Here is a 23672-nt window from a genome sequence, read left to right on the forward strand (position 1 = left end):
TTCTTAATTTTTAAAAATAAAAATTTAATAAACACAAAATTAATTTTAATTAAAAATAATTTTTAAGCCCAGCCAGTTGCTCAGTGGTTGAGCATTGACCCATGAGCTAGAAGGTTGCAGTTCGATTCCTGATCAGGGCACATGCCCAGGTTGCAGGCTCAATCCCCAGTGTGGGGTGTGCAGGGGGCAGCCATCAATGATTCTCTCTCATCATTGATGCTTCTCTCTCTCTCCCTTCATCTCTGAAATGAATAAAAATATATTTTTAAAAAAGTAGTTTTTAAGTCATTCATAACAATAACAGTCTGGCTGGATTCATAGCTCTTACACCTTAAAATAATTTAATAAACCATTTCTTGCCACCAGTGATATCAGTAAACAAATTGACTACACCAGGCATTGTTCTAAGCATTTTAGATATGCTGCCTCATATAGTCCTTATTCTATTTCACCCATTAGCAAACAGGCTTAGTGAAGTTAAATTACATACCCAAAGTCATAGAATTAATGAAATTGGAACTTGGTCTGACCAACTGTAGGTCTTTGAAGCAAATTCCCAATCTTCCCAATTATATGTACATTTCTCAATACAGCTAGATTTTTTCCCTTTTCATGGTCACCTAGTATAAAGCAACGTTTAGAGCAGTGGTTTGTGTTTTTTTTTTATTTTTTTAAGTTCTCTGCTAGAAACCTGAATTATTTTAATCACATTTTAAAGTCCCTAAACATCCTTAGTATTCTAGAAAGACATAACTTTGTATGGTCTCATATACATTAGCATTACCTCAAGCTTGCTAAGTTATCTGTGTCCAAAAGGAAGAAAGGTGTTTGACAGCTGAAGGATGCTGTTAGTCATCTGCTGTTGCTGATATTAGGTGTTTTGTTTTTTTTTATCACTCAAGTGTGACATGGCATTTTCTTTAATTCTCACAACAGTTCTCTTAATCAGTTTCAGTTATGTAAATTTTGTTGTCTTTTGAGTAACTTCTCCATGATCTTTCCCTTTTCAGTTTTTACCACTGCAGAGATTTTGAGGTGAAACAGCTTTTTATGTGTCTTGTCAAACAAAAGCTGGGTGCTCCGTTTGGGGCAGGCAGCCAAAGTTTCCCACAGAGAAGCCAAGATGCTAAAAGGGGAAGCCTAGGTTGGGGGTTTTTCTAGTCACCAATATCCCCTGAAATGCTGACCAAATAGCTTCACCTCACTCTTATGCAAAAACTTCACATCCTAAACTCAGTTCTCAGACTGGATAAATATAAGTTGGGATCATTTTTGCAAGCTTTCCCAAGGTCCAAATGTTTTAGTTATTTCATATCTAAGGAAGCATCTTTCATGTCTATTAACAGTAGATTGATTTGGTTCATTTGTTTGTTTATAATAATACCATTTACATCATGTGGATCCAAACCCATAGCTGCTTAATCAGAGGCTATAAATTACCTGATCATGTTCCATATACTAGAGGTGTGCTGGGGGTGACACCAGTGGAAAATAGAGGAAAATTAAATGGAAAAAAAAAATTCAAATCAGTCAGGTTCCAGTCCAGACTGAAATCTGGTGGTGGTGGAATTGTTCAAACTTCCTCACAACTGATGTTTGTATTGGACTTATACATTGAGAGTTACTATTTCCTTCAAAGTTTATGAAAGTCCCTGGAAGGCAAGTAATTGAGCTCAAATTTTTAAAAACTATAGTTTATTTATTTATGACTAGAGGCCCGATGCATGAAATTCGTGCAAGAGTAGGCCTTCCTTCCCCTGGCTGCCAGCACCGGCTTCCCTCTGGCATCCGGGACCCAGGCTTCTCTCGCAGCCCTGACTTCGTCCAGAAGTTTGTCCCGAAGGACAACCGGTCTAATTAGCATATTATGCTTTTATTATTATAGATAGGTAATATGTTCACAGGATTCAAAAGCCAAGAGATTACACCAGTAAAATTCTCCCACCAGGAACCCAATATGCCACCCCAAAGGCAACCAGTTTTACCAATTTCTTATGCATCCTTTCTGATATATATGTATACATGGCAAATATACATCTATATTCCTTCCTTTCAAAGGCGAAAAATATATATCTGGAAAGATACATAGTGCACATAATATATGCTTTAAGTGTACATAGTATACATACTACTAGTAAGTACCTAGTATGCAGTGTTCTTAGTGTACATGCTATATGCATAATAGTGTATAGTGGCTTACTGTCCACTGTTCTGTAACTTCCTTTTTAAATGATAAATATATATTGGAGATCTGTTTTATAATAGTACAGAATTTCCTTATTTGTTTACATGGCTATCTAATAAAGTATTCTATTGTTTTGATGTGCCACCACATTTAATCCGTTCTATATTGATGGGTGTTTGGGTTGTTTCCAATGTTTTTCTATTATAAATAAAATTGCAATGAATATCCTTTATACATAGGTCATTTTACACCTATGAGAATATAGTGTAGGGTTAATTTCTCTAAATGGAATTGCTCTGTCATTTATACTTTTTATAGATATTGCCAAATTATCCTTTTTAGAGGTTGTACTAATTTAGATTTCCTCTAGAAATATAAGGGATCACAGATTTTCTTCAATCATTAAACTTACCTTTAATAATAAAAGCACAATATGCTAATTAGACTGGACAATCTTCTGGACGAAGCTGGGGCTGCAAGGGAAGCCCGGGGCCCAGGTGCCAGAGGGAAGCCAGAGCCAGCAGTGGCGGGGTGGGGAGGGGTGGGGGGGAAGGAAGGCCTATTCTTGCACGAATTTCATGCATCAGGCCTCTAGTCCTTTATAAAAGGAAAAAAAAAAAAAAACCAAACACCTGCTTTCTTTTTTTTTTTTTTTTTAATATATTTTATTGATTTTTTACAGAGAGGAAGGAAGAGTGATAGATAGTCAGAAACATCGATGAGAGAGAAACATCGATCAGCTGCCTCTTGCACACCTCCCACTGGGGATGTGCCCGCAACCAAGTTACATGCCCTTGACCGGAATCGAACCTGGGACCTTTCAGTCCGCAGGCTGACGCTCTCCCACTGAGCCAAACCGGTTTTGGCCAAACACCTGCTTTCTACACAGCTATGGTTTGAAAGTTTTGGTCCCCCTCTCTGCCCCAAATCCTAATCCTCAAAATGATGTTATTAGGACAATGGGGTCTTTGGGAGGTGCTTAGGTGGGACTCTCATGAATGCGATTACTGTTCTTATGAAAGAGATCCCACAGAGATCCCTTGTCCCTTCTACCATGTGAGGACACATGAGCCAGGAAGAGGGTGCTGACCACAACACAACCCTGCTGTTGCCTTGATCTTGGATTTCCCAAACTCCAGAAATGTGAGGAAGAAACTGTTGTTGATAAGCCACCTAGTCTGGTGTTTTGTTACGGCAGCCTGAGTGGACTAAAATGCACATACTCAGAGGTAGGCACCTCTCCATTCTCCAGGGGCCAAGTGGGATCTGGCCTCCTTGCTGCAGGTTTCCTAGCACCTAGGATTTCCTCCTTCCTCTGCTTCACAGCTTTTGATGTCCTCTCTTCTCACTGTTTTGAGACATTTTCTTAGAGTCTCACATTCCCTAACACTTGAGATATTACTTAATTCTTCATGAATGTATGTATTGTCTCCTCAGACAATAAGCTCCATGACTGCATGAGCCACATTTAATATCTTTAACTTTCCCACAGTGCCCTGTAAATGCCTGGCCTGTAGAAGATGCCCAATGAGTAATTGTGAGCCACTGAGCTATTTGTAGTGAATTGTGGGAATTGCAGGTGTTATTGTGGTACTTTCTATGTCTGAGCTTTGGCATGGGGCTGGAGAGGGAAATCGACCCTCAGGCTACAAAGAGAGAGAGGGGAGGTAAAGGGAACTACACAGGGAAAAAACAGATTAATATGTTGAGGTATATTGCAATCCTGCCACACAGCCCTTCTGTTATCATCACAGCCTATTCAGTTATCATCTTGAAAATTACCCCCCCAAAATGTAGGCACTGAAACACTATTTGAACTTATTACACGACCATCATTGTCATCCCCAGGGATATCAACACATTGAGAACCTTTGTGGGATCCTTTGGCTAGTCCTTAACCTAGAGATAATGCAAGTTTAGAGACTGGGTGGATCTTCACCTCCCTTTACCTCACCTTCAACTAGGTTGCTGCTGCTCATTTCCTCAGGCCTATCTCTGCAATGGGTGTCCCTTAACATTTCTGACCTGCCCTCAACCCTTAGATCACCCCCTGGTTTGTCATCTGACCTGAAAGGCTCTGGTGAGGGATTGAATCCTGGTTGTGAATGAGATTTCACTCCACGGCTGCCTATCTCCCAAGCCTGACTTTCTCCTCAGCCAAGACAGGATTAGATACTCATTTTCTTCTGCAAGATATCTCCTACAGAGTTCACACTGAGTGGAAAGAGGAGATGGGGAATCTGTGTTTACCGATAATGTCTCCTCAATGGAAATGGATATTCTAAACTTCCTGTCCATCCAATTGCATTTTTCTATTATAGAATATGTAATCAGATCATTAATAAGTGGGGAAAATGGAGCCAAAATATGATAGCTTCACAATAATTAAGAAACTAAGAAGTGTATATTTCAGCCAATATTTGGCTACTTACTGTCCACTCAAAATTAATGTCATAGTCTTATATACAATATTTTTAAATGACCATTTTATATTTTTTGTTGAGGGAAAAGATGTAAGTAAATAATCAGCAGGAATTTCAATCAAAACTTTTTAAAGCGTCCCCATAATATCACTGTAATTATGCAGTCTTATTTATTTTTGCCTACTTAATGCTCCATTTTTCCTTAACTTTGCTGATTTGGCAGTCATCCAGGCAAACGTGGTTTTCTTGTTTGGAACACCTTCTTGCTGGTTCATGGCATTAAATGAGATAATGTATGTAACTCTTAGTGCCTGACATAGAATATATACTCAATGAATGGTAATTATCATGATTATTAATTATAGAACCCAACTACTGGCAATTGCTTCAGTTTGGTCAAACTTTAACTTTTCTTAAAATAAAAATAATTCTGTAAATATTTAAATTATAACAAGGAATCTGGCCAGTGTGCCTCAGTGATTGACAACCCATGAACCAGAAGATCACGGTTTCTCAGTCAGGGCACATGCATGGGTTACAGGCTCAATCGCCAGTAGGGGGCGTGCAGGAGGCAGTCGATCAATGATTCTCTCTCACATCAATGTTTCACTCTCACATTGATGTTTCTCTCTCTTTCCCTTCCTTACTCTTTAAAATCAATTATATATATATATAAATATATATGTATATTTATATATATATACTGTATATATATGTTTTAAAAAACCATGTAGAATCTGACATACACTGAGTGGCCAGATTATTATGATCTCTGAACGCATAATAATCTGGCCACTCTGTGTGTGTGTGTGTGTGTGTGTGTGTGTGTGTGTGTGTATGAATGAATTCATGCACAGGTGGGGTCCAGCCAGCCTGGCCAGGGGGAAGGGACATGGGTGGTTGGCTGGCCTGCCTGCTGGTTGAACTCCTGGTCGAGGGGACAATTTTCATATTAGCCTTTTATTATATAGGATATACACTGAATGGCCAGATTATTATGCATTCAGAGATCATAATAATCTGGCCACTCAGTGTATATTCTTAAAAATCATCTTCACCTTTTGAGTGTCTGATTCTGAGAAATGACCAAAAGTCTCTAAAGTGATCTTGGTGACTAATTAAGCTAGATGACAGCATTAAAAGTTCTATACTTCCTTGAATGACAAGTGTTGTCATTTGTTGTAAAACTATAAATCTCCTTATGGTAGCACTCTGTATCAGGCCTCAATTCTAACCTTGGCTTTGCTCTAGGTTTCTCACTTCCTATTCAGAACCGGAAGATTGAATTACATCCAGCTTCATGTGTGTTGGCTTACATATCCATGTTTACTGATCCGAGAAGAGTACTCGCATAAAGGAAAGCCCCTTTGTTTCCCTATAGTTCTCTTTACCACTCCTTCTCTTCCACTTTCCCACCCTCAACTCTTCAATTTGGATGGCACAATTTTGACAATTTTTTTTTGTATTCTCCTAAAAGAAGCTATTGAGTGACAGAGAATAAAAATTTTCAACATATTCTTTTAAAAATAATTCTTTTGATATTTTTCATTATGCAGGACTCAAGAGCATGCTGTGTAGACATAGAAGCTATAAAAAGAAAAGAACTAGGAAGATGGCTGAAGATCTTTCAAGTAACTGTCTCCACTGGGATGCTAAATTAGGAGTGGTTTTTGTAAGACATGTAGAAAACCAAAAAAATGGTCATGCTGGAGTACTGGAAACAATAAATAAGAATGTTTTATTAAATTAATGCAGGTGTATACAATGACAATCAAATGCAGAATTATATATCATTTCTGCTTAAGTAATTTACAATAAAACACAAGACAAAGGGCTAAAGTGCTTTATAAATCGAACACCATGAAGGCATTAAGACTTAGGAATGGAATGAATAGAATGGATCCTTGCTTGTACATCACACAAACAAGGGATATTGTACAAATGAACATGTGCAAAAAGATAAGAGAAAACATTTTGTTGGAGATCCTGTTTCTTCAGCTTTGACATGTGAAAAAGCAAAGACGGTTTTCCTTGTCATCAATCCAGGTAAATGGCTAAGAGGGAAGGAATACTCTGGGAGCTTCTGAGAAGGCATCTGAATCTCAACACCTTTGGAAAGCAAGATCTTAAGAGGCCTCTGTAGTGATGAAAACTGGCAGGACTCAAGGGTTTAAGCATAACTCATGGGTCTTTATTGGCACAGATGAGGGTCTAGGGTCAAGGTACTCTACTGGAATTTCCCAAAAGAACATGTAATTTTGCAAGTACAATATCAAAGTCAAGTTTATACTCAAGAGAAAACAAACAAAATAACAAGTTGCAGACATGATTCTGTCACACAGAATTAGTAATAAAGTCATTCTTTAGGACTAAATTGACCCAGTTAGAGAATCCATGGGTCCCATTTTGAAAAAGACAAAATAAACCAAATCCCTCCTCAGTCATAAAGCAACTACTTAATGAATTGCTGGTTGTCTAAATGTAGACGTGGTACATATTTAGCATGTACTAAGTCTTATGAAAGATACTAAGAGGCTATAGAAAAGGTGTTCTAGAAACTAACAAGACACAGTGCCTGACCTCTGGGAACTTCATATTTGTCCCACTGCTACATATAACATAATATATTAAATAAAAATAGCAAAGTGTACATCAGGTACGTAATGTGTTACCACACACGTGGAAAAGAGGAAGAAAAAAAAATATGCTAACAGTAGGTCCTCGGGTTACATTTCTACCGCACGACGTAATGCGATTTTCGCCGTAAGTCGGAACCCACCTACATAAGCACCTACGTAACTCACATGGAGCACATACACAGTAGTAATGAATTAAAACAGTAAAAAAATTTTAAAAGAAAGATAACAATTCCTGACCTTTACTTGTGGTAAATAAATAATAAAACACATAAAGCACATATGTACATATGACGGAACTTTTTTTTATATAAATAAATGGGAGATGGTGATGTAACCACAAAACGATGTACATCGAATCTGATGTAACCTGAGGACTTTCCGTATATATATGTATTTCCACAAACATTCATAGAATATCTTCAGAAGCATAATAAACAAAGGCAAGAGCAGTTGCTTCTAGAAAGGCAACCTGGATGATAAGGATGGAGTGGAGACTTTTTAATGTTTCCTAGTTGAATTCCTGCATTTTGAATCATGGAAAGGTCTAAATTCAAAATTCAACTGCATTTAAATAAAAAAGAACTGTTAAATAATACCAGACACTATATAAATAAGCATCAGGTTGCATGACAAAGCAAATAAATAAGGGGTAAATATAATGATAGAAAAGAAATTCAAAAGTTATTTTCTACAGTTTTTAAAAATTTGACATCTTAAAAACATAAAAAATAAAATTATTGATATTATCTCATAAACTAAAATTGCTTTGATTATTAAATTATTTTCAGTTGTCCAGGAACACACTGACTGGCCACCAAGAGTACCCCCCTCCTTTTGGCAGCATATCTAGACTTTCTCCCTCTCACTATCATTCTCCTCCAACACCTTATGCTATGACACTGCACAAAGTGTAATAATACATTTTCCTACCAGTCTCCCCATTATGCTATGAGCTCCTTTAGGGGAAGTACTTTATTTTTCTCACATCTGTAGACTCATTGCCTGGCACAGTGATTGGCATGCAAACGCATTTCCTAAATATTTGCTGAATGAATGAATTAGCAGCTGTAAATTATATTCTAAAAGGACAGTGGGTGACAGTCCGGGAAATCTGAGGTCTGCTATTTACCACTCCCTTATCCTATACAAACCAATGGTTTGTTCGTGTGCTTCCTACATAACAATAATTATAGATACAAAGCAGCTAACAAGTACTATACATTTTCCTGGACACATACAAGTGATTAAGCAGGAAGTTTAGTTTGGTGACAATATACCTTCCAAAGAAAATCATTCACAATCACATTCACACGACAAGACCCCACAAACTCAAAATAAATAGAAATCACTCATATTTAAATACTGTTACAACACCAGCACTCTCAGTCACACAGAAGACAAATCAAGACACTGATTGAAGGCACTTCTGTAAGAACTGACCAGTAAATCAGGGAATCTCAACTTGTTTTCCTAGGAAGAGCGATGGACAATTTGTGTGGAGGCTCATCATTCAGAAGTTTCCTTTCTCCCTTCCATAGGCACTGATGAGTCTCCCCGTCATTCTGAAGTATCAAGGTTTCCTTTGTTCTTTGTTCTCCTCTTCTTTTCCAGCTTCCATTTTCAGTGCTTGAGCCTTTTGAGTCCTACATCGCCTGCAGCTGCCGGCCTATTGCACACCTCTGGTCATGCTCAGCCCTGACAAACGCAAACCACAGGCTGAGAATCCCTGCTTTAAGACCAGAAGTTTCAATGTTGGATTACGTCTCCTCAAACTGTGTAGCTGGAGAGCAATAATGAGAAATATTTTATATTTGCTAGATGGTATAATACATTTGCAAGAAGATAAAGAAGCAGAGTATATTTTTGCTCAAATACCTTTACTTGATAAAGGGTGACCAACCATCCCAGTTTGTCCCAGACTGTCCTGATTTTAAAATTGAGAGTCCCCTGAACTGAGAAACCTTTAGTCTTGAGAAAACTGGGATGGTTGGTCACCCTAGGATAACCCAAACAACATTCACTAGTTAGCTTTATACACAAAGGAAACCATATAATAAAACCTGCCTGAGCTTGTCCAATCTGATTAGATTACTTTAAAGTTGGGCTTCTTGTGAAGTTTGGTTTCTAAATATATTAAAGCAAATTGAAAACATCATTTCTCTTAGTTCAGTTGGGTGAGATCTTTCTGACCTTTTATAAATATAGACATTTGTGGCAAAATGGAATCAAGCAGATAGGCTAAGACTAAGGTTCTATGGTCAAGCAAATGGGCCTCAAAGCCTGATTTTTGTCATTTATCAGCTGTATGTTTTGGTGCAATTTACATGATCTTCTTGGCCCTGTATTCTCAAATATAAAGTGGAGATAATCCTAGTATTTATCTCCTTCATTTGAGGGGTTGGAGGGAATTAAAGGAGGTACTAACACAGTTCCTGACATACAACTTTTATTGATCGATCTATCTACATAAGTCAACTTGGTCGTCTTCCAGGGAGAAGTTAGGATGCAAAGCAATAGAAACCTAGCAGAGAGAAACTGCCTCCCACCCCAGCTCAAGCCTTTTCCCCCTCCACCCCCAACACACACACAGAGCTGCTCATCATTCTTTACTCTCCAGGCCATCTCTAAACCTTCTCAGACTGCGGGGGGGGGGAAAGAGGAGTTCTTATATTAGAGTTGTGAGGCAAAAAGAAGCCAGCAGTTCCAACAGCTAGCATTCTTTAAAAAGAAGAGGAATTATGGCTGATAGATTCCTCCTTGTTAATACTTTAGCTTTTTGTTTCCTTTTTCTTCAACTTCTCAATCCCTGCTAATATTCTTACCATTTTGTTTCTTTGAGTTCATGTCTCGAGTGACACATTTTTCCACATCCGTCATTCTCACTTGAAAAAAACAAACACATTTTATTTCCACAAAACACAATTCTACATCCCACACAGTGACTCAAGTTTAAATTCCAGGTTCCTATGAAACATTTTTAATCCCTAGAAAATCTGGTAGACTTCCTTATTCCACATGTCTCAACCCCTGAGGTTAATTCAACAGTTTAGGGCTTTTGCTCCTAGATTTTCTTTATAAGTATATACTTTTATTTTCCATTCTTCCCTCAGAGATGGACCAAACTTTTAGGTACTTTATCATGCACTGGTTTCCTAGTCATTTCTAATACCAACTAATAATTTCCATAGGAAAATATTCAAAATGCAAGTTGGTAATAGTCACTTCCTTGGACAAATCAACTCCATCTCAGGATCTTCCTGTCATTGAAACTTGGTCCTTATATTCTGGCTGTCTGTGTTCTGTTAAGCATTAAGTAGTCTTTAGAATCAGCAACCTCCACTCCCTCAATTACACTACTTTCCCAGATCCCCTCTTAAAGGGTTGTGGGGAATTTCTCAACAACTACTGGAATTCCCTTCCATTTTCTGCTTCCTTATTGACAACAGATAACTCCACACAAACCACCATTGTGTCCTTTAGTATACTTCTCAAAGAATTGGAGAAATGTTTTCTCTGAGTCATCTTAAAATGGGAAGAAATTATTTGAATAGGCTCATTTTCCTGCATTTCAATTGTTGCCATAAGTAAACAGAGATAAGCACATTCAAATTATTTAGAAAATTGCATAATCAGCAAAATACTCTATGGTAAAAGTATCATAGCTCTACAGAAGGAACTATTTTTATAACTTAGGGTATCCAGAAACCAGCTCAATATAACAGTGCAACTAATATAAGACTCAAATTCAACTAAAACCAACAGGTATTTTAGCTTTTTCTCTCCTCTAAGTCTGTGGTTATTAGTTATTCCCATAATAGAAAGAACTGCATGATGATGGTCTTCTTCAACCTCTATTCACTCCTGCTCTCCTACCCCTCACTTTTATACACATGGATCTTCACTCAGCAATCCTGCTCAGCATCACTGTAATTGCTATTAAACAGTAGAATGTCTTTGTGCCACCTTGCAAAGGCAAGTCAGGTTCCCCTGCAGTCATGATCCAACTGTCATTCCTTCAGAAATGCTCCTATAGTGTGCACTGCTGCCCTCCAATGCTGGTGATGCTGCTGGATAGGAGAATGAACAGGGCTAGAGGAAGAGGTGATATACAGGTTCCCATGGTGGCATAGCTAACATCTACTTTGCATAATTGAAAACAAGCCCTGAAAGGAAAGGCTAATAGGAAGGCAGCATTTTATAAATCTGTGTTTCCTGGTGGGGGTACTGCAAGCGTTTGGGATAGGACTGTTCCCTGTTCCGTGGGACTGCCCTGCACATTACAGCAGGTTTGGCATCCTTGGCTCTGCCTACTAAGTACCATTAGCACCCCATACATTTCCCCACATCCCTAGTGAAGACCCTTTCAATAAAGGAAATACCATCTCTTTGTAGACAGAAGACCACTGCCAGGGCTACAAATAACAACAACAGGATGGCTCCCGGAATTGCCCAGCGAATCCTCTTATTTCTTGGAATTGTAGGTGGTTCTGAAAATCAAAACAAAACAAAAATAGACTAAAGATAAAATTTTGATGGGAAGGAGTCAAGAGAATAATCATCCTTGAAAATGACTGAGGTTAGCTTTAGATTAATTTTCAAAAGTTCCTGGCCAGTGAGTGGCTGGAATGATGAGATACCTCCAATATGAAAGTGAGAGCAGCATGGAAAAGTAGAAGCAGCCCAGGCTTTGGACAGATGAACCTGGGGTTAAATTCTGCTGCCACTCACTAGCTTTGACATCTCTGACAAGTCCTATAACCAGCCTACAAGTTGGAAACAATAAGGCTAATGTTTGTAAAGTGCATAGCACAGTACCACAGTGGGTGGCTGCTCAATCCTAAATGGCAGCCTTGATTATTTCACTTTCTCTAGTATGCTTTAATATTGAAGTTAACAGCCTGATATACACGGCAAAGATGGAACATGAAGGCCAACTAGCACTGCCAAAGAATGCTCACCTCCCTATATCTGTGGTCATGATTGGGGACCAATTTTTATCTTTTCTTTTTCCACAGTTTGAATCTCGGGACATCTAATCATTAGTGCCTCTCACCTATCTCCCAATCTCTCTGTCTGTGGTCCCATGCAGGAAAAAAAGGTGGTCCCATGACACATGAGGCTCAGAGACTGCTAACCTCCCACCATTAGTCATGATCCCTGACTACCTAGTTCAAGTTTTAAAGCCACAACAGCAGTCAGCCTTCATCTAGTAGCTTACAGTCTATGCCTGCTCATATCTATTTTGAGTCTCAAAATAAGTTTATGAGTTAGGTATGCCAGGTGTAAAAAAAATCCCCAGGTTACAGATGAGGAAACAGACTCCAAGCAGTTCAAGTTATTCTAAGTCATTCCACAAATAAGCTGTCATAAAACAGCTGTTAAATGGCAGGAAACCACTAATGCAGCTCCTACCAAAGTGACTCATGCCCAGTAAGAGCATCTTCCATTATCTAAACTTTTTTTTTGAGGGGGGGGGGGGCTGGATTATATTTTCCTATTGCTTGACTTTTCTACCCATTTTTTTAAAGTTGTTTTCTCTGAAGTACCTGAAGCTTTACTGTCAACGTCTAGTGGGGGAGAGAGTGGTAAAAAGTGCTTCTCAGAATACCTCTGATTTTATTTATTTAACATCATGCTTGCCCACTTTCTAAAGGTCTGAGCCTGTCACCAGACTGTTTCCTGCCTTACCCACTTCTGTAGGGTAGGGGAATAAAAAAAAAAAAGCTGAATTTGTGCAGGTATAAGTCTAAAATCATTGTCATACACTGTAGCTCAAGTAATCCCATGATAATTTTGCCCAACAGGTTATAACCATATGAGGAAAATAAGGCCTACAGAAGTTGAATAACTTGCCCAAGGACACACAGCCTTTAGCCCCATGCACTAAGCAGACTGCCCTGAGTTGAAATGTCATAGACTCCCTTGAGGGAGGCAAATGGCCTGAATTGAGTATTCTTTTCAGGTGCTCTCTTGGGTCCCTCAGCCACAACAGCATTTCTGCATGGATGAGATTGCCTGTGTTTTTTTTTTATCTGTTTCCTAAAAAATAGGAACTGCCTTATTCTTCTATGACAGTTTGCACATAGGCTATATTTCAATAAATATTTGTTGATATATAAATATTCAATAAATATAGCAGTATGACTTGGATGAATGGAGATGAGGAAGCAGGCTGCATATTCATTCAACAAACAGGCATGAGCAGGCATCATGCTTGGTGCCAGGGGATAGCACTAGGCACATTTTAATTGAGACTTTCAAAATATTACCTGGGATGACCAACTCAGATGTACTGTTTTCCTCAAAACCTGATCTCCGAAAAGTGCAGTAGAAAATCTCATTAGCTGTTGTGTTGACTCTAAGTGTGCTGGTCACATTGAGAAGTTTCTCATCCCTCTCAGAACTCGTGATGGTGGTTTTGCCATTCAGGACTCGGTGGTCACTGCTTGTCCAGGTGACTTCAGCCTCAGGGTAACCCTCAGCCTGACATGTTAGTTCGTGTTCAGAGGTGTCCAGATCCACAGAAATTCTTTGGTTGATTTTGCGGTATGGGGCTAGGTCATGAGCAGAAAGAAGAGAAGTCAGGGCTTTCACTTAGCACAGAACTAGAAGTATGGCTTGGTGGTGTCCTGATTAGAAAGAAGATAAATCCAGGCTGGTTCTCATAGAAATCAGCTGAATGTTCAGATGTCTCAGCAGTGGGGAACTGCTAGTTCTGCCTTAACTCTTCTATTCATACTTGGGCCAAGTTTGGACTTAAAGGAACAATTATCTTGCTATAAATATCGTATTGTTATTTTCATTGGACTCAAAGGAAATATATAAATTTTAAAAGAATTGTTATCTTTAAAACAGTAGTCTTTCTATCCAAATATAAAATATGTCTGTCTACTTACTCAAGTCTTCATATGTTTCTCAGTAAAATTTTATAGTTTTTACATAGGGCACATTTCTTCTTAAATTTATTTCTGGATATTTTGTTTTTGTTGTTATAATGCACTCTTCATAAACATGAATCTCTCTGCTTCTTAGGCTACTGAATAAACAAAAAATCTGATTCTGATGTGCCATTCACTTTTCAACTTTAGGTCAATGTTCAGAAATTAGGTATGAAAATAGTATGATGGCATTATAAAAATTGACACATGTTCCCAGATAAAATTTTTTTAAATCTTATTTTTTAAAAATATATATTTTATTTTACAATAGTTTTATATTTATGAAAAGATACAAAGATAGTGCAGAATTCCTGCATACTTCTCCCCCAGTCCCCCCACTCTTAACATCTTACTTCACTAGGGTACATTTCTTATAACTAAGGAACCAACATTAGTACATTACTATTAACTAAACTTCACAATTTATTCCATTTCACTAGTTTTTCCCTAACGTCCTTTTTCTATTCTGATCTCATCCAGAATACCACATTAGAGTACTTATTTTTTAAAACTTTTTTTAATGCTGGCTATTTTAACAAATCATTCAAATAACTATACATAAGGAAGAAAGTTTGATTAAATTTTAGAGAATTGGTTAGGGACACTTTTAGGATTAAAATAACCAGTGTACTATTATTTAGTGCATTTATATCACCTAATATCTTTATTCATGTTTATTCATTACAATCATGTTAACGTGTTATCGTTCTATGGGTATCATCTTTATCTTACTCCTATAATACTTTAGTGTAACCACTACTGGTCCACCTAGAGCCTTAGCTCTCTATTCCTTTAATGAAGTCCTAACAATGGCTTTGCGATATATTTGCAGAGATTTAATATAGCCAGGAACAAATAAAACTGGAATAATGATGTGATATTTTTGTCCTTTTAAATCAATAAAACCACAAATGAAAACATTGAAAATCAACATAATCACAACTTGAAAGCACATTAAATATGGTTTTCATAAGTACTTGACTTCTCAACCTCACATTTGTTATGTTTAAGAATTATTGAAAAACAAATCCACTGGTTACACTTTATGAAATAACATTACCATAACAGGATCTAGTTCATATAGTCATAGCTTGATTTCTGGGCAATTAAAATTTCAAGTCTAAAATCACAGTTAATGGTAAAGCGTTAAAGGTAAAATGTTTGCTTGTTTACTCTTCCATTATCATTTTTAATGGTCCAAGAACGGGGAGAATGTTATTTCATGCCTAGGCATATGTATCAATGTGGCACAATAAATGAGTGCATGCATTATACTCATTGATTAAATATCCACTACTTTAGTTTCTAAAGTGGGGCACATGTATTGGGGTATAGAAAGAAAATATTAAAACTTCTACTTAGATGCATTTTTATCGTAACAATTAAGAAACAATCTAAGCTTAATAAGCTTTACTGATTGACATTGGGCCTCACTTTGTGTGCCACATGAGGGTCTTGTGGGAAGAGAGGAGTTTTATAATACCAAAGAAAGGTCAGTGACTTGTTTGGGCTTATTATAGATGTTCAGATTCTCTTATCTAATTTTAACTAAACTACTCTGCTTATAAAAATAAACAACTAATTTAAAAGTTTCCCACAAAAAAACTGAGGATTGACTAATAATTCAAGCACAGACAAAAAGGAAATGTCAGGAGTGACACTTTTTACCATCACTTTATAAAGTTAAAACAGTAAGTACCTGACAATTCAATTCAGTACAGTAATTGAACCTGACAAGGTACTGGTTAAAATAAAACCTCAAGGCTGTCAAGACCATCTACCTTTGCTAATGATGAATTTCATCTAAGATACAGTATGCCTTAAAATATTAGCAAATGATAGTGAAGCATAATTAGCAAGAAACTGAAAATATTACTTATTAAATTTTATTGCATCCATTTAAATTTCTATTTTTGTACATTATAGAATACATAATGTATTGATTTGAACCATATGAAATTGGTGATGTTTAAAAATGTCCATTTCTTATTATATAACCTATGTAATAGCATAATACATTCCCTATACTACACGCACACATGCACATACGTGTGTTAGTTTAACATGATTTACTGATGGGGTCGATAATAAAAAACATAGGCAGATCCTGGTTTACTGGATCTAGAGGACGCATGGGCTAATGCAATGGTCACATCAAGACCAAGGAAAGCTTATGGTAGTTTTGAAGTCAACACACAACTCGATACACAGTCCGGAGGTATAAACACAGGCAGTAAAATCTGGTTGGTAAGGGCACACATATCAGAGCCAGATTGCTTGAATTTAGAACCTGGCTTCACAGCTTAATAGCTGAGTGAATTTGGGCAAATTACTTAATTTCTTTGGAACTCAGTTTCCTCATCCATAAAGTAAGAATAACATCACACATCATTGAATCTAAGATGCCATTACTGCTCTGGCTGGTGTGCTCAGTGGTTACAGCCTCCCCCACACATACACACACACTAAAAGGTAGCAGGTTTGATTCCTGGTCAAGGGCATGTACCTGGGTTGCAAGTTTGATACCCGGCCTGGCTGGTATGGCACGTGCAAGAGGCAAACAATCAATGTGTCTCTCTCACATCAATGTTTCCTTCTCTCTCTCTCTCTCTCTCTCTCTCTCTCTCTCTCTCTCTCTCTCTCTCTCTCTTTCTCTCTCTCTCTCTCTCTCTCCCTCCCTCCCTCCCTCTTTCCCTTCTACTCTATCTAAACTCAATGGAAAAATATCCCCAGGTAAGAATTACCAAAAACCAAACAAGAAAACAAAAAAGATATCATCGTTGACAGACACCCTTAGATTCACAGATATAAAAATGTAAAAAATATGCATCTTGGGCATGATGACGTCCCTACTCCATAGAGTTATTTGAGGACTAAATGAGTTAATTTAGGCCATGTGCTTGGGTCAGGGCCTGGCACCTAATAAGAACTACATTAGTATTAATTACTGCTGTTACTATTAGTAGAACTCCTCCTCCTCTTACTACTATCACTTAAGTGCACTCATATGAAAGTATGGTCTTGGAAATAAATTCTCATACATCCAAACCTGCTCATGTTTCAAAATGTTTAGGCTTATCCTATTTGAGGTAATATTTCATTCATTCATTCAACAAATATTTCTTGTGTGCTCCTGTCACACTACTTCCCTTATATGCCAAGTCTAGGGATGTAGCAATGAACAAAGCATCAAAATCTCTGCCTTTATGGAGCATCTATTCTAAAAAGAGGAGACAGACAATAAATAAAATAGATTCACTTAAATGATATGCTACATGATAGATTAGATGGAGGAATAAATGCTATAGAGAAAATTTTAAAAGGGCTGGTTGGTAAATTTGGGGGAGAGATGGCGGGGAATAACAGCAGTTAACCCTGGGTCCACAGGAACAAATTAGCTTTATCAGGTTAACTATGCAATATTTGTTCTTTCAGTTGCCCAATCCCAATTAGGTCTTGAAAGTATAAAAGGGCACTTCATTTTCCCTGCTATTAGATTCAATGGTTAAAGGAAAACAATAGTTTAAATTGAAAGTCAGGTGCCTGAAAATCTGGTATTTAAACAAAAAGCACGAAGGATGCCTTAACACCCACACCTAAAGTGATAATAACAATGGAGTTAATCCAAAACTTCAGTTTCTCATTTCACTTTTGAAATGCCTCATGTTTGAAAGGCCATGGTAAGTAAACTCCCTGTGGGGAAGCTGTGTTACCACATGTTTGCAGTGATGGGAAGAGAAGCCTGATAGAGTTACTGTGAAATCATTTGCATATGGAGATGACTCAGGAGCTATACTTCCTTGAATTATGTAGCTCAAGTAACCTGGACATCAAACTTCTATTGGTGATACAGCCTTAGCTGAAATTTGGTGGCTGGTTTGCTCTCAATGCAGCTCAATTTAACCTTTAAAACTACGATATGACAAGATGGATGGGGAGTAGGATGCCAATTTAGTAATTTATAACACAAAATAGAATAGTCAAACAAATCAGATATTGGTCATCTACAGTATTCCACCAGGGGCCCAGCCTTGGAAAAACTATCAGACCCATAGATTTCCTATTGTGTCAAACCATAGGAAAGGAAATTGTAGCTCCACAGGAGACAGTACAGAGCTCAGGTGACCTGGAAGAACACCCTTCTCCTCACTGCAGGGACAGCTGTCCCACTCTGCATAGGACCTGCAGGCTAATGAGAGACTTATACTCTATACTTCTACTTGACTGCCAGGCTTATGCTCTTCTTCCCTACCCCAGATCCCTGGCTGTTTATAGGATGATGTCTTAATAATTTCTTTCATGCATAGAAACAGAGTAAAGTGTCTGATATTTGCTGATGGGCTGAAGAAAAGTTTAAAATCCCACTTGGAATCCCACTATTCTATTTTCATGAATATCACTGTTCTGGAGAAGCATATGGTAAAATACAATGAACATTTAACCTACTTCACAACACAAGTTGCATTTTCTTGACAACAGTAGCATTAATTGAGCCAGAATCAGAGACCCAGTAATACGCCATAAAACAGGTGCATTTCTCCTAATTCATATATAATTTTGATTTTGAGATTATAATGACCAGTTATCCCTTTATGATAAATTTAAACTTTTTCTACTTATTGACCTTCAGATTAATCGTAGTTATCCTAGGAATGGAAATACCAAGAGATGATGATTTAATTCTCGTCACATTAAAAGGTGAAAAAAAAAGTAGGCACATAATTTCAAAACTGTTAAGTAAACAGGGCAGATTTCAGCTTAATACCAGAAAGTAATTTCAACAATTTTGGGAAGTATGTGAGCAGAAGACCCTTTGGGGGAATTTCTGTTCCTTGGGAGTTTGGGTTAGCTGCTCTTGCCTGGGATCCTTTCAGCTCTCAATTCTAGGAATCTTAACTGTGAAAGCAGAGATGGTCAGCTAAGGTGTTTTCCTTTACCCAAACTTTGAACCCAGGTGACCTGATGACATATCTGTGGTTCAGAACTCAGGGATTTGTCACTCACAGTTCGTCTTTAACACTCCAAGATAATGCTGGTATAGATTTTTCAAGATGAATGCCCAGTGAGCATAATTTATACCATTGCTAAGGAAGAATAGTTTTCTCTAGTCTTGATATAACTATATTTTGCCTTCATAAATTGATTTCAATTCTTTAAAAATGTGAACCTTATAGCGAAATTTGTTTTTAACATTTGTTTTAGTTGAGTATGGCATAGAGAGGTTCAAAGGAAGGAAAATGCTGGCAGACCTAAGAAAATAAAAATAGTAGTTGAATTTTTTTAAAAAAGCCTGGAGAAAACACATAAATAGAGGTTACCTGGTTATCTCTGCATATCATGGAAGATGGTGGCGAAGGGTGGAGAGACACTTTTGTAATTCATTTTATTTCCTTCCATAGTATGTATTACTTTTATAATAATAGCAAAGTAAAGACTGAGAATTTATTTTAGGAAAACTGAATATTCTATGGAACATGGCTCTGTCATGTTTGGCTGTGAATCTCTAGGGACTGTCAAGTAGGAGGGGTTCAAGAAATGATCATTGGGCCCTGGTCAGTGTGACTCAGCTGGTTGGAGTGTAATCCAGTACACCAAAGGGTTGTTGGTTCCATTCCAGGTCAGGACACACTGAAAATGGTGGGTTGATTCCTGGAGGGGGTATATATGGGAGGCAATCAATTGATATTTCTCTCATACACTGATGTTTCTATCTTCTATCTCTATCTCTCTCCATTCCCCTCTCTCTAAAATCAGTAAAACATGTCCTTGAGTGAAAATTAAAAAGGAAAAAGAAATGCTCATTGAATGGGTGTGTGAATGAATGAATGAACAGATTGCTGCTGTGGAGAGTAAGAGTGGACTTCCAAGAATGAAAAGTTCTCATCGCTGATATGATTTTAATAAAGGTTGGGCCTCTTTACCTATAATAATTCTTACCATTGACTTTCAAAGTAATCCGCTTGTAGTCGGCACCACCATAGCTGATCAAGCAATAGTAAACCCCAGCATCCTGCAGTTTCACATCGGTGATCTGAAGTGCAGCCTTTCCCAAAAAGAGCTGGTCTTTCAATAGATGGGCCCTTTGGCTGTAGCTACTGTGTTGAACTTTCAGGTCTTCCTGCCCATTTACAAATTGAATAACTTTCTTTTCTCCCATTTCCCAGTAGACAACTAATGCAAACAGGTTTAACTGTGTTGTTACTGGGAATTTGCATTCCATTGTCACATTGCTGCCATACTCTACCACATATAGGTCCTTGGTAACTGTGATAGTAAATGCTGAAAAGAAAAATGACCAATCTTCAGAACATGGAAAATTCCTTAAAAATTTTACATAATGAGCACATAGTTTACGAACATTTTACGTGGTCACTTATGTGATAATTATGTTTAAGGACTTACTTAAAATATGTATTTTATCTGGTGGGTTTGAAATGCATTTTGGGATGCTATATTTCATCTCTGAGATAAAAATAATAAAATTAGCTAAACAAGTTGTCCCAAAATTCATAAACATACATTACTATGGAAATAATATATGGTGATGGGGTACTTAAACCTGAAGACTTTGTCTCATGTGGACATCCCCAGGATGTCCTTTTACTGGACACATATTTGCTTTCTGCGTAGTCTGAATGGCAGATTCCAATACAGTCATACACTGCTTAACAATGGGGATACATTCTGAGAAATGCATTGTTAGGTGATTCTGCTGTTGTGCTAATACCATAGAGTGCACTTACACATACCTATATGGTATAGCCTACTACATACCTAGGCTATCTGAAATAGCCTATTGCTCCTATGCTACAAGCCTGTATGACATTTTACTGTACAAAATAACATGAGATTAAATCAAGCATAAGAGAAAATAATGCAATCAAAAGACGTAAACACAGGATGTATGAGGCTGCTGTTGGCCTAAAATGGCATAATGTTTAGAAACAAACCTTTTTTTATAAGTAGAAAGAGCATTCTAAAATAACAATAAAAAGTATAGCATAGTAAATACATAAACCAGTAACAGTCATTTATTATAAGTATCAAGTATTATGTACTCTACTTTTATATGATTAGCAATAGAATAGGTTTGTTTATACCAATCTCACCACACACAAGTGAGTAATGCATTGCACTGTGACATTATGATGGCTACAATGTTACTAGGTGATAGGAATTTTTCAGTTCCATTATAATCCTAAGGGACCACTGTGGTACATACAGTCCATCATTGACCAAATCATCTTTAAGCATCACATGACTGTAGTCCTAACTCTTGAACAGTTGTCTGGCCTGAGGTTTGTGAGTCTGAAGATTTGGGGATGGTCTTAGGATAATGCCAGTACTGTTGTTCCCCTGACACTTTCCAAAATTCTTCCTTAGAATATACTCTTCAGGGAACAGCATGTCACCAAGCAAGGTGGATAAAATGATCCTTTCGTTGTTTAAAACAAACATCATAGACTATTTCCCCAGATATTTTCAGTAAATATACCTGAGAAATGAACAATGCATAATGGATAATGAGTTAATTTTGTTTTTTGGTTTGTCCGTGTTGCCTAAATCTTTGTCCAATGATATGAGATTATGAAATATGTTTATGAAATAAAGAAGGAAAAATAGAATGTCCTCTCTATTAAAAATTATATGCATTTAAATTTATTTTCATCTTTAACTTACGGTTAAAATATTTAAACTATATGACAAATCCTTATTTGGTGTCTTACCTTTCAACAAATGACAGTAGGCCATGAGTGTAAAACTACTAAGTATCCTCATTTTTCTGAAATGACCTAATTATAGAAAACACAAGAAGGAAACTGCTTTACTCAATAATTAAATACCCAGACATTATGAAACTTGGCAGTTCTAATTGAAATAGTCTTCAGATAATCAGACAATGACTGACTTGTAAGTGTAGAAATGCAGCAGGGAATTTAGAAATTCAATACCATCACTTAACATCCCCAAGCCATTTAAAGCCAAATTTTAAGAAAAGCTTTCTTTATGACTATACACTAATTGTTGTCCTATAACCTCTACTACCTTCTTCCACTGAAAAAAAGCTATTTTTTTTCCTTCAAAGTATCATAGTTCTTTAAAATCTGCTAGCAACTGTCAATGTGAACTGGCACAATCTTTCTGAAAGGCAATTTTCATTCCATTTATTTACTATTGAATTTATTGGGGTGACATTGGTTAATAAAATTATATCGTTTCAGGTACATAATTCTACAATGCACCATCTGTATATTATATTGTGTGTTCACCACCCCAAGTCAAGTCTCCTTCCATTATCATTTCATCAAAAAGCCTTTAAAATATTCAGACTCTTTGGCTAAGTAGTTATGCTTCTATGAGTTTACCTGAAGGAAATAATCAGCTATGTTCCAGAGAGCAAAAATGTCTAGTGAATGACTAAAATAGTAAGTCACTGTAACTATAAATAATCTTTTGCCCAACATGGGGGATTATTTCTGTTTGGTTATCCAGCACCATGGAATATAGCCATTAAAAAAAAAATCACATTTACAAGGCTATTTAATCCATAGAAAATCATCCACAGTTTGTCTATATATTTATTTTAGGTGCAAAAAAACAAGATGGAACAATGGTACTTGAAGTACTCCCTGTGTTATAAAACAAACCCAAACTATTCTTGACATAAGCCACGGTCAGTGTGTCTAAGAAATGTTTATTTTATTTTATTGATTTTTTACAGGGAGGAAGGGAGAGGGATAGAGAGCTAGAAACATCGATGAGAGAGAAACACGGATCAGCTGCCTCCTGCACATTCCCTACAGGGTATGTGCCCGCAACCAAAGTACATGCCCTGGACCGGAATCAAACCTGGGACCCTTGAGTCCGCAGGCTGATGCTCTATCCACTGAGCCAAACTGGTTAGGGCTAAGAAATGTTTTAACTCACCCCCTTCCTCCCCCTTTCTTCCTCCTTCAGGACTTCTTTTAAATCCCCAGAGCAAATAGGGCAAAGAACTCGGGTTCCAGTATCCTGGGTCTTACCACAGGAAAGGACCTTAGGGAGATGCTGCAGGTGTGCTGACTTATCCACAGTATACTGCTAGTGAGTGGCTGAGGATGGATTTCCAGCCCAGAAATTTTCCAATAGACCCTCTACCAACCTCAGGACCATATTTATGAACTCACAGAAACATATACTTACAAGATTGACATTAAGCATAACTGGATCCTGCCTAGTGACAGGCCAAACGTGTTACCTGTTCTTATTAACCTTGACAAGTAATTGGCTCTATTGCCCACCCCCACCCCCACCCCCACCCCCACCCCCACGCATCCAGCTTTCCTTTTCCCTTCTCTCTTCATCTCAAATAAAGGAGACCATAGACCATACATTTTAAAAATGCCAAGCGAGATGGCCAGAGATTCTGGCCAGTGGGCCACTCGCGGGGATAGCACGCTCCCTACCTGCGGCGGGCGCTGCGCCAGGGTCTGCCTGTAGAACTTGC

At 37.6% G+C, this 23672-nt stretch overlaps 1 protein-coding gene across 1 annotated transcript; it reads right to left on the minus strand.

The window, feature by feature from the left end:
* Window positions 1–6327: 6327 nt before the first annotated feature.
* On the minus strand, window positions 6328–23672 carry CD274 (CD274 molecule). Its single transcript, XM_080667828.1, has 7 exons — window positions 23632–23672; window positions 21913–21978; window positions 20123–20464; window positions 13517–13801; window positions 11627–11734; window positions 10070–10129; window positions 6328–9027 (listed from the first exon to the last, which is right to left on the minus strand). Exons 2-7 carry the CDS (start codon window positions 21962–21964, stop codon window positions 9005–9007), a joined length of 870 nt encoding a protein of 289 aa, XP_080523954.1. The 5' UTR covers window positions 21965–21978; window positions 23632–23672; the 3' UTR covers window positions 6328–9004.

Source organism: Plecotus auritus (assembly GCF_963455305.1).
Source record: "Plecotus auritus genome assembly, chromosome: 5".
Lineage (NCBI taxonomy): Eukaryota > Metazoa > Chordata > Mammalia > Chiroptera > Vespertilionidae > Plecotus > Plecotus auritus.